Here is a 12,461-nt window from a genome sequence, read left to right as displayed (position 1 = left end):
TTTACATGGGGTTGAAAGGCAGTAGTGTTTGCTCTCTTCAGGTTTTAGGGCTTTGGTTTTATCTTCTCAAAAAAGAGCAGTATCAGTTTCACAGGACTGTTAAAAAACAATGTGGCAAACTCTAAAAGTACTGGCTCTCAGGCTCACACCTTGTCCTTTTCTTTCAGCTGCTGAAGAGCCCATCAGACCAGGATGGGAAACCACGTGGGGAAGCGAGAGTTAAGTGCTGAGAAGGGCAGTAAGGTAAGGCCCAGGCTAAGCTTGCAATCTGAGCCATCCTGAGCTGCCTGTGGTTTTGGTTATTAAACACAAATCCCCTTGATCTGGCCTGGAGGAAAGCGTGTTTAGCTAACACAGCTCCTCACTGATGGTTGAGAGGAGGCTGTGTTCTTGTTATTCTTATTAATTTGTCCAGGAAAATTGTATCAGTAGGTCGGGCCTGACCTTGAAAGGAAGTACAAGGATGGAAGGTAGAAGAGGAGGAGAGGAGAGACAAGAGAAAGAGAGAAAAATGGAAAAGAGAGACAAGGAAGCCCTGTCCCTATCCACATCACATGTGATTTGTCAGGGAAGTTCTCACAGAGAAGAGAGGTTATAGCATCCCTTTGCTGTCCAGCAAAAAGACTTCTGTTTTTTAACATTTTCCATTTTCTGGTTGAACTGAATGTCCAGATTTCACTCTTGTCAGCTGCTGCAAGAGAGGAGCATGAAAGTCTAGACCAAGGCACAAACAGTGGAACTGATCACATTTCCTCTCACCGCCTCACTCCTCACATTAGCTTCCAGCTTCTGCCCTCCTTCCCTCCCACCCTAGAGCCAAGCTCTGGCATTCGCTTGGTGTGCAGAGCAAAGTCCCAGAACACGGGCTGCAGAACACATTCCAAGTCTCCCATGTGACCCATACATGAGAAATAGCTGACCTGTTCCCTTAGCTCTGCACTGAATCAGTGATCTGACTTCTGAGTTCAGCCCCTGGTGCTCAGGGCCCTTTTGTCCATTAAATTCTGCAGCTGCTCTCCCTTGCTTCTGTGGGCCCGCTCAGCCTGACTACATATCTCAGTCTCCCAGAGCGCTGTCCAGGGAGATTCAGATGCAGATGCCAGCGCAGGCTTCTCCCTCTGCCCTGCGTTCTGTGCTTGTATAGCCTGGGATCTCCTCCAGAACTACCTGGTCATCCCCTCGTACCTTAGGACTTCAGGGCAGCCTTGGCACCCAGACCGACACCAGCCCCACCACAGGCTAATGGTGGCTAGCCTTTCCAGTGCTATCTGCTCCATGCGCTTCCCCACCTTGCTGTAGACCATTTGGAAAGTACAGATAAACAAACAGGAAAAATGCAGTTCATCTCGATCCTTCCAGCTAGTCAGAGTTGACCTCATACTTCTAGCACATCATCTGCATTTTCTACGTTGTATACAAATCAGCTTCCTCCTCTAATTGGGTTTCTCTGCATTAGCTTCTACCCCTGGAGCATCTCTGTGGTGTGGCCCTCAGTTTCCTTCTGTGTCACTTAGGACACGGGATGTTCACATGTACCTTACCAAGGAGGTCCCCATTGCCTCGCTCTCTGTCCATTACTTTGTCCACTCCTCAAGAGATATTGCAGGTTACAAGGAAGTAGACCCAGAAGAGCCTCTGAGACCACCCCTAGCTGGTAGGGCCAAGAGGAGCTTCAGTTCCTTTGGCACTGCCCTTGAATTTAACATAAAACCACATGTGCTGCAGCTCAAAGCAAAAGACAGTGCATCGTAATGCTCAGAATGGACGCCCACACCCACAGCCTCTCTGCAGAAGTCTCTAAAATGCCCACTGAATTGAAATAAGCTGAACTGTTATCTCCACACCCCTTCACCATGGGCTGCAATACTGTTGTGTTTAATGATCTTTTTTATTACATGTATTGAGCTTACTTGAGTTTTTCACCAGTGAGTCCTTCTATAGTCTGTATTTGGACTTAATGTCTGTAACAGCCAAGTGAGTTTCCATAATTTGCAGTCAGATCATCCATGTAAAGTAAGTGATTGCATTGTTCATGTTCGTATTATACCCTTAAAGTGGTGAACAGTATTAAGTAGTTTCTCACCTAATGGTTTATAAATATGTCAGTGACTCTAGTAAAAACTAAATAGGGGTGTCTAGTTATTTTAATTCATACTTAATTGTACTACCGATCATTTCCTTTTAATTAACTGTAACATCCAGCCAGATTTGCTGGTTGTCTATAAAGAACAGAGTTTGGACACAGTCTCAGAATGGGAGGATCTAGTTTCACCAAAAGTGAAAGTGGGAAGACAGCTGTGATCTGGTGCCAGGCTGTTGACACCTTGTGGTATTTCAGGTCACAGAATGACTGATGTGCAGCTCCATTTTCTAAAATCCCCTCCGTGGCTTGCCGTCTCTTTCCTGTTGTTTAACACAGTGAACATCAGAATATTCTTCGAATTTGTTTAATTCTATCAAAGGAAGGTTGTTGAGCAACAGAGAAATTTATTCTTCTGTTTTTTTTTTTGTGGAACTTAATTTAAAGTTCTGATGACTTAAAAGCAAATAAAAAGCTGGAAACTTAAAAACTGTGGTTCCTGTAGGTAGTGTTTACATGTAAGAACTCTTGTTTTTAATGTCTAGAGAACATTTGGCACCTTTCAAAGTGTGCAGTCTATGATGCTGCTTGCCACACAGTAGAAGAAATGCATGAGGTCCCACCCCAGTGTGTATCACTTGGTACATTGCTGTTTGTGATATAGGAAGCCTTTCTTGGCCACCTAGGAGAGAGAGCCAATGAAGCCTAGTTAGCATCAGTGTGCTGATCACTGATCTCAAAGCAGGGAAGCCCTACAGGGAACATAGGTCCCTCTTCATCCACTCACGGGGTCTCTGGGCTGGAGCTGCAGGCCCAGCCTGGCCAGGCAGCCCAGCACCCTCCTTCTCTCACCAGCTCGTCACTCATTCTCCCCTTCACTGCCTCACAGACCTTCCGCAACGTGGTCTGGTGTAAATTGTCCTGATCTGCTGATCCAGTGACAGGGCCCACTGGGTCATAAAGGAAAGCATCTCCTTTTTTGGTGTGTGTGATACTGGGGATTGATTATCTCTGAGTTACATCCCCAGATCTTTTTTTTTTCTTCTTAGACAGGGTCTTGTAAAGTTGCTACGTTTTCCAGGCTGGTCTCAAACTTGCTATACTTCTCCCTCTGCCTCTCAGAGTGCTGGGGTCACAGGCCACCACTTCCAGCTAGGATCTCCTCTCTTACTGCTGTGTCTCCAGGAACATCCTCAGTATGCATTGGTCCCTGAAGTATTTCAAAGAGTAAACAGATCAAACCCTGTTTACCTACTTCGTGATTGTATGGGAACCTGGTGTTGTGCCATGCTTTGGCTCTGTTGGCTGCTGTGGAAGGAGGTGAGGAAACCTGGCCTCTTCCTTCATGAGCTTCCAGTTTGCTTTGTGAGCTTTTTGTTCAGCAACTCATCCCCTTGAGGTTTTGTCACTGGCTTCTCTGGTGCTAAGGGAGACTAGAGAGGAAGTAAGAGGAAGACCAATAGTTGAAAGAGTAACTTTGCAATGTGACACTGTTGACCACATCCTGTGGGGTGGGGCCTCTGGTGACAACATGGTGGCCCCGCTAAAGGGTGGGGCACCAGTGCTGCTCAGGGAGGCAGGCTCCATCATCTGCAGACCGGAACTGCTCCAGAGCGTGACTCATCCATGAAGACAGTGCATCCTCAGGGCCATTCTCATCTCAGAAACAAAGACATCAGTGTTTTACCTTTAACTCTCTTTTCAGTCACAGTGGAATTTGGTTTCCAAACTACCCTATTGCACTAATTTGCCAGCTTTTTATAGACCTGTTTGTTTCTCACTTAGTTCTCATTTTTACTCCGGTAACTTGGCAGAACCAGGAAGATGTGGTTTCGGCTGCCCTGGAGAGCCCAAGGGACACACTCCCACAGAGGCTGCTAGACAGAATCCAGCCCTGTGAGCCAAAAGTGCCCCCCTGCCTGAGGTAGTCTTGTGCCTGCATAACAGTCCTAGATACCTAGGGTAGTGTCCCTGGGGTAATGAGACATGTGGCCCATCTGCCAGCTATTCGAGGAATACAAGGTCTTTGTCAGTAGCAGGACCACTGCTCCTCGGAGAGCCCTCGTGCTCAGAGCAGGGTCTGTGGAGTTAATTGCCTCACTGTTTCTCCTGTGTCTTTGCTCTTTGGAGTGTACTGGGGACAGGGGGCCCTCTGCTGATCAGCTATATGGGCTGAAGGCCCATGTGACATGGTGCTAGTACTGTTGTGAATTTTGGTGCCTTCTGCGAGCCAGGCCCTGTGTAAAAAGGATCTGAGAGCTTTGCAACAGTTAAATTCATGTCAGAATTTTGCAGCAAAGAGTAACTTAGTCTGTTTCGTGTGTTTCCACTTAAACTGCTTTGAGGTTTGTTGGTTTTTAAATTTATGTTCTACACCAAAGCCAAGGGCATGGCAGCTGGGAACAGGGGGCAGGTGCTGTGCACCTCTCCAGGGTAATCCAGCCCCCAGCAAATCCATTCAGATATTTAATTGTCATTAAAACTCAGCTGTCTTGATGAGACTCCAGATACTAAAATGACATTCTCAGAAATGAGACATTTAGTTTGCAAATATACACAGAGGCATTGAAGCAGCTCAATTCTTCCCATAACATGAAAATGGAATTTTTCACTTTGACAGAGAAAATATGTTTCTAGGAAACAACGACATCCCAGCTGCAAAATGCGGCTGGCTGTTCTTCAAGTCCATTCCTTCCACAGCTGTAGAGCCTGAAGCATTTCACCATCACAGTGGAAGGTTGTCAGGTTATTCAGTGTTGTCTGAAGCTGTGCTCCTTCCATACCCTGCTCAGGAACAAGAAGCAAGTGGATTCTAACCCTCTTACTCCACTGCTCCTCACTCCAGGGAAATTGTGTCCAGAGAAGCCAGAATCCTATTCAGTTTCTGATGGATGTGTCTGCAGCCACAAGGTGTGCTGGTGCTCAAGGAAAGTTTGTTGGATGGCTGAATCCTTACTGGTCAGGTCACCTGTGGACGGCCAGGCATGCGAAGGTAACAGACTCATGACTCCTGAGAACCAGCTTTGAAGAGGGAAGGGATTTCTCCATCCCACTGCCCCACAGACAGCAGAAAGGGAGGCTAGGCCCCTCAGGACTCCAAACTCTGCCCTGTCCTTCTCCAGTTGGCACTTAGCTATTTAGTTTCACAAGATATATGGAAACACCTAATAGATGTATGGAAAATTCTTAGGTTAGGGGATTGTAAATAGACTTTTTACTATACAACATTGGACTATCTTTAAATTGGGAAGATAGCGCATAAGACAGCAACACTGTAGCTACAGCTACACATGTGATGACTCCCTGCCCAGACACTCAGCTGCAGCACATATCCACAATGCTGGGAATGTCCTGTGTCAGTGCTGTCCAGTGAGGTAGTTGATACGCGTGGCTACAGTATAAGAGATGAACAGTAGCTACCTGACCTAGAAATGAAGGGATGAATTCCTAATGTTATTATTTTCTTTAATTTTTTGTTTTTTATTAGTGTGTGTTTGCAGTACATAAGGATTATATTCTTTGTGTTGAGTTGGTACATGTACTCTGTCCCTTTTATCTTATCCAGGCTTAGGACAGATAGCACTCCGACCCTTAATCCCAGCATCAAATCGTTGATCCCAGCATCACACACCAGCAACCTCAGAAAAGTGCCACCTATGACTGCACAAGGCTTTGGGGGAACATCTAGATTCAAGCGATAATATTCTGCCCCTGGCCCCCCAAAGACTCATATTCATTTTACATAAAAGGCATTTAGTGCATCTCTGAGTTGCCAAAGTCCTTACTGTTTCAGAAGTTCTGAAAAGTCCAAGTCCCAAGTCTCCTCGAAGATTTAAGGCAAACTGTTAGCTGTGAGCCCCTGTACAAATGAAAAGAAAGTTAAATACTTCTAAATGGCACAAGATAAACATTACCATCCCCAAAGATACAGATGAGGAGATTCAAGGAATGGGACTAAAGCAAGCCCAAAATCCAGCCAGGCAAACATTAATCCCTGTATATATACAGCTATATATACAGCTTCTGAGGCAATCTGGGACAAGATATGAATTCCAGAGGGCTTAGGTGGCTAACCATGTTATTTAAGCTCCTGTGTCTGATTTATTTCACTTAGTATTGTGATCTCAGGGTGCATCCATTTTCCCACAAATGACTCAAATTTATCCTTCTTTATGGTAGGGTAGTTTAAATAATTTAGAGTAGTTTAAATAATAAACAGCCTTCTGTTGGGAGTGGCAGCCCTATTGGACAGCCAGGATTGGCTGGATACTGGACATAATTACCCTCTTCTCTCTTACTGTATGATGAGATTTAGTATTAGCTCCATTTATTCAATTAAGAAAATAAAATCTTCTCCAAAGTCATACAATTTTGTACTGCCGTGGCACCACATTCAGAAGGTAAAATACTGACAAGCGCCCATGAATGCCAGCAGTTCGAAAGGGTCAGTGCTTGTGTGCTGTAAACTGCACAGCAAACTGGCACACATGCTCCTGTACCACCTCAGCCAGGACTCCCTGCACACACCACTTTGTTTCATATTCCTGTTAAGGGACGCCTGCCATGGACTTCAGAAACACACATTTAAAACAGCATTGTTCATTCCTGGGAACTGGGTCTGGGCCTCGTGCATACCCACAAACCTGCCCTTGCTGGTTTGCTTAGTGTTCTAAAAGAACTTCTCAGAGCTCCTACAAAGAGGAATAAAGTGATATGGAAAATGGATCCTGCAGAGAGGCCTTTCAAAAAGCTGTGACCAACCAGTAACCTGATTATAGTTCTGGAAAGTTCAAAGTTGATCGTCATGTGACTTGAGAATAGGTGAAAGAAGAGAGAACTCTCACGGGACCTAAGGGAAGTGTGTAACATGAAGCATCCCCACCAAACTGGTTAAAAAATCCCGATCGCAGTAAGAGCAGGCAGAGACCGTGGGGTGCATCTCTGCACCTTGGAACAGCTGTGGTTTCTGAGAACCTTTGTGTTTGAGGTGCAGAATTTCTTGCTGGTATCAGAGAAGAGTCCTCCAAAGGGTATGCTATGCAGCCATTTTTCCAGGGTGTGGAGTCAGAAATGCTCTTGCTTTTTGAGTGGACTCAGAAGAAAATCTGTTGTCACAACTTCACCTGGAAAAAATGGTCACGAAGTTGACTCTGGGTTTTAAGGCAGGTAAGCAGGTGTTCCGTTGCACCTTTTAATCTGCAAACACAGATACATTGTAAATTGAGGGTGGCAGCAGGTCTCACGGAGGGGAATGTAATTATTAAATGCATCAGGGATAATTACCAAGCAAGGCCAAACCCTCAGCAACCCTTAATAACAATGATGTCAGGCAGGTTATAAAGTGGTGCCTTGGGCAACATAAAATCAGCAGTACAGTCAGTACATCCGCCGCACTTAGCTTATAAACAGGCCTGATGACCAGTTGGCTCCTCAGCTCACTCCACGAGAAACCACCCGCCCATTGTCTCCAATTGGCCCCTGCACGCTCTCAGCTGACTGCAGAGGAGAGCCAACCCCAGGCCTAGGATCTCAGGGTCAGGCTGAGGTCCAGAAGCCTCTGAATGCAGGCACAGCCTAGGTCCCGGAGGAGTGGGGCTGAGGGCTCCCAGTACCCCAGGGGCACTCAGAGCCTGTGAGACCTGCCCTCTGTTCTATCAGCTATATTATATGTTGGTGTTCTTTTTTCCCCTTAGCTTGGCTGTTAGTTTACAAACTTAGTTTTTAATCAGAAACTGAGGCTTAATTTGCAAACAGCTGACTTCCAGGAGACATTCAGGGCACAAAAGTTGTTAAATATAAATGATATATTTAACTGTGGTTGTTAAACATAAATCACATAAAAATAAAACAGTTTCAGTGTAACATTGTGAAAACAGCAAGCCAGGCATGGTGGTACATGCATATAATCCAGCACTGGGAGGCTGAGTGAGGCCAGAGGATTGAAAGTTAGGCAGTTGAGCAACAGTGAGACCCTGTCTCAAAATGAAAAATACAAAAGGAGCTGGGACATAGCTCACTCCATCCAGTGTGCCCAGTAGAAACAGTCCCAGGAGCCCTGCTCGGAGGATGGGAAGGGAGGTCAGAGATGGCTGTGATTGAATTTGAATTTACTTTTGAGTGATAGGATGTCAACCAGGGAACAGCAGGAATGTTTTCGTGAGTCGTTGCTGACATAATGAAAGCATATGAGGCCAGTACCCCTTTCCAGGAAGAGGGAGGGCACGGATCTCATGGGAATGGAAAGCAAATTCCTCGCCCTATGGGTGCTCCACGGGACGAGGCAGGCTGTAGTTGGATGTCAGCCTATTTTCTGCAACCAAGCAGGTCTGTGCGCTCGCCGGGTTTGTGCGCTTGTGTAAGGCTTGTTTACCACTGCTTCCCGTCTGTGCCGGACAACTCCAGAAATGGCACCTCTGATTGCCTTAGGGGAGACATGTTTACTTCAGACTCTGACTGTGGAGAGCATGTCCCTTCATAGGATGTTTCCTACCTTCAGCAGTTTGGTTGAAAAAAATGTAAATGTGGAAGAGTTTTCATATTGGAATACACATGTAAAATACTATCTCATTTCTAAATGTGTGTGAGGGTTGGAGGTGTGTGTACTGTGTGTGCATGTGTATTTATGTGTCTGTGCACACACTGTGTATGATCATCTGTATATGCACACATGTGGAGGTGGTGCATGTGTGTGGTGCTTACTGTATGTGTACATGTGTCTGTGTGTCTGTGTGTGCATCTGGGGAGGTGGAGCTCTAGCCCCTCAAACTCGGACTCAGCCCTGGCTCTTCACTTGGGCAACTGTAACACATCTCCTAGTTGCAGATTGTTGCCTGCATTAATTTATCATATTTTTAAAATGTAATTAGGAAATAATTATGGAGAAAGTTTATTATGTTTCTGCAGCCTTTGATACTTGCAAGGTAGTCTTGCTATTTAATTTTACCTTAATTATGATCAAACACAAGTCCTATATAACTCAATACATGTTAGTATATAAAGCAGACTGGTAACTGTATGAATTGCAGGGGTGATACAGGAGTACTACCACATAGGTTACACACAGATATGTGTGTATTCACATCATGCTATATCATAATTATCCTAGAGCACCTAACAAAATACCAGTTGTCTAGAAATTCACATATAAAAGACAGTTTTATGTGGTGTTTCTGAATACGTTGGTAGTCATTTTCTTCTTCTAGAAATTTTTTTTTTCCTGGAATTTGGGATTAGACCCAGGAGCACTCTACCTACCACTGAGCTAATCGTAGGCTTTTTGAAAATTGTTACTTTGAGACCAGGTCCCATTCGGTTGCCCAGGCTAGCCTCTAACTTGCAATCTCCCTGCCTCCCAAGTAGCTGGGATTGCAGGAGTGTGTCACCACACCGCTGGAAATCCTTTTGAGGAATGTTCTTGTTGCCACAGCCATGCACCTGCTGTTTGCCCTTCAGCCTGTGGGCGCTCAGTGCCAGCCACACTGGCCTCAGCCTTTGCCCTGTTGTCCCAGACCCTCCCCACCAGCACAGTGTGGTTGCACCACCTGGCATCAGGGAATGTGGACACTTCCCTCCAGGCTCATCCCAGGACAGGAAAACTAGAAGAAAAATAGGAGAAATGAATACAAATAGGTCAGATAAGGCCTCCATCAGCATCAGCCCATTCTTCGGGCCAGGGGACTCATTGCACATCCATTGAGCGTGGGAGGAGCTGTGTTGTCCTGTCCACTATCCTGTGGTTACTGTGGATCCGTGTTGCTAGGGGAGCTTCCTGGATGACACATGATTTGTTCCCACACTTCATTCCCAATAGCCATGGTTCTGGTGTGCTCTGCATTCCCGCTCAGGTTTCTTTGATTTTTTTTTTTTCTTTTGAATTAATAAAAGGTTGGAGTGCTTGATGATGCATTGAGGTTTATACTTTTCAAATCAAGTAAACTGAAAGAGGGCCATTTATTCTTCTCTGTAAGAGAAGAGGGCCATTTATTCTTCTCTGTGACACTTTCAGTGTGTTTTTAAATGATGTGTTGCAAAGTATTTCAGGATAAAATAAGACATGATATTTGGAGAATATTGCAGAAGCATACTCCTTTTCATGAACTATTCGTAAAGCATGGGTTCTTTTCAAATCACTGATTATTATATAAATAATCATTCTGTTCAGGAATAGTATACCTCATGTCTTACCTTGCCAAGTCCTTAACATTTAAAATAAAACTAATCTTTTATGCCTTGTTTGTGAGCTAGTGTGAATTAAGCTAAAGATTAGAAGACTGCATGTGATTTTTTTTTTCGTGTTTAAAATAAAAGTATTATTTAGCTAGTAACATAGGGAAAAACATTTGATCTGCATTTTCCCTGGATATTTTATTTGCCACCTGATTTGTTAGAATGAGTTGAGTATAAAGAAGTTTTTCAAAATATTTTTACCAGCTGTATCTTATTGCTGTATTCTGACTCAGTTTCTGTTATCAAATAGGAAACAAAAGTTATGTGGCCCCAACAACAAAATTTATCCTCAGTATGGTTTTGCAAACAATACCGCGTTCAGAGTGTTGGTGAATAAGGAATTGACCTTCATGGAGTTTGAAGCCTGGCATCTCTTTATACTGTATGTGTGAAATTCTTGACATGCACTCACCCCTTGATAAAGCTGGATGACTCATTTTTCTGTTGAATGTGCACAAACAAGTGCCAGCCTGATGTGTTTCTACCTCGTAGAGCAAGTTCGCTTGACGCTCTGTTTCCTTTGTCTGATCACAGGGGAAGTAGTTCTAGCTTTGAAGAAAGCTCTGCAAAGATAAGTAAATGCCAGTTCCATTTTGCAATCTGAGTTTGGTTCTTCAGGGCTAGGAGCCAGGGTGCAGTTGCAATTGGAGTCCATTTCTATTTCTCTCTCTCTAATTCTTCGTTGTACTGCATTATTATTCATATCACAGCCTATTTCTTGCTTAAGAATTTATTTCTACCTTTCCAAAGAAGTGGCTGAGGAAAATAGGCAGAAGATTAATAACAGTGAATAAACAGTGATAACATCCTCATTAACCATGCGAGCTGATGGTCAGCTGCCATGACAGCTTTGCCCATAAGAGCACGTGTAGTTTGTATTCCTGAGGGTTCTGTGAGGTAGCAGCTTTACCATGCAGCCTTAAAGTGGGAAAGGACACTAAGGAGGTTAGGAGCAGCACAGCCAAACATATGTTCAGAAAAAAATACTGTATTCATGTTCTAATATTAATGTCTGATATATTAATGTTCCTCTTTCAAGCAAAGATAAGCCTTTCTCTTTTTTTTTTTCTTTTTTTGTCTTCTTGAGACAGGGTCTCACAGTGCGGTTTAGGCTGGCTTGAGCTCACTTTGTAGCCCAGGCTGGTCTCGAACTTGTAATGATCCTCCTGCCTCAGCCTCCTGAGTGCTGGGATTCCAGGCGTGTGCCACCATACCCTGCAAGTCTTTCTTCACATGCTTTCTCTGTTGTCCTCCAAGAAGCAATGAAATAATCACATGGAGACACTGATTAATATTTTAGAGAAATTAAGTAGGACAGTTTTGCATTACATAAAACTAAAGGAAATATATCCACCTTCAAAATAAGACTTGCGGTTTCTTTGGCTTTCTTTTGTTTTCATAATGCAAAATATTTTTTGAATTGCATGAAAGCCCTTACATGGATTAGCCTTAAGTATATTTTAATCAGACTTGAAATTCACTCAGCTATCAAACTCTTGAAGTAGAGAGCTGTGCTGAACAGAATCAGTCCCTCTCTCCTGAAGTGACTGTGCTCCTCATCCACTTAGCCTGCGGAAAGAGTAGTGGGGTACAGGAGGAAATGGTTATGTTCTTAAAATAGAAGCCAACGTGTCCAGTTGCATAACAGACCTTGACAAGCACTTTGAGATACCTGCAAACATTTATTTTGGTGTGACTCTAAAAGTCAGTGTTTAAACAAATCCTGAGCACATTTCTTTGCATTCATTATTTAAAGACTGCTGCAATCTAAATTTAACCACAAAGTAATCTCATCAAGCCTCAGCTTTAAATCTAAGGAGTTAAAAGGGCCATTTACTAATCTAAGGCAGTGTTTCTAGGAGGAAAAAGGCTTTAGGAACTACACCCAAACTCCTCCCAAGCCCATAGCTTTGTGCTAAGCAAGTACTCTACCACTGAGCTAAACTCCCAGTCTCTCCCAGGTGTTCTTTTTTAGGCAGCTTTACTGAGATATGATTCAAATGCCATACAGTTTACCTATTTAAAATGTATAATGCAGACGTAATTCCACAAACTGTAATCCCAGCACCCTGGAAGACTGAGGCAGTAGGATTGCGATTTCAAGAGAGCCCGGACAATTTAGCAATTTAACAAGACCCTTTCTTGTTAAATAATT

At 44.0% G+C, this 12,461-nt stretch overlaps 1 protein-coding gene across 5 annotated transcripts in view; it reads left to right on the top strand.

The window, feature by feature from the left end:
• Mbp (myelin basic protein) overlaps nucleotides 1–12,461 on the top strand; it is a 124,867-nt gene that overhangs the window by 25,065 nt on the left and 87,341 nt on the right. For 4 of the 5 annotated variants that reach the window (XM_013511546.1, XM_013511536.1, XM_013511541.1 and 1 more), the window contains exon 1: nucleotides 4,930–5,072. In XM_013511546.1, coding sequence (XP_013367000.1) covers nucleotides 4,968–5,072 — 105 coding nt within the window. In that variant the 5' untranslated portion in view covers nucleotides 4,930–4,967. Of the gene's footprint in view, nucleotides 1–167; nucleotides 244–4,929; nucleotides 5,073–12,461 lie in introns of those variants that run through there. The other variant, XM_005373102.2, reaches the window with a different exon arrangement.

This window comes from Chinchilla lanigera, unplaced genomic scaffold (assembly GCF_000276665.1).
Source record: "Chinchilla lanigera isolate Chin_1 unplaced genomic scaffold, ChiLan1.0 scaffold00001, whole genome shotgun sequence".
NCBI classification, from domain to species: Eukaryota; Metazoa; Chordata; class Mammalia; order Rodentia; family Chinchillidae; genus Chinchilla; species Chinchilla lanigera.
The sequence above is the reverse complement of the archived record's forward strand: the minus strand, read 5'-3'. Positions and strand labels throughout refer to the sequence as shown.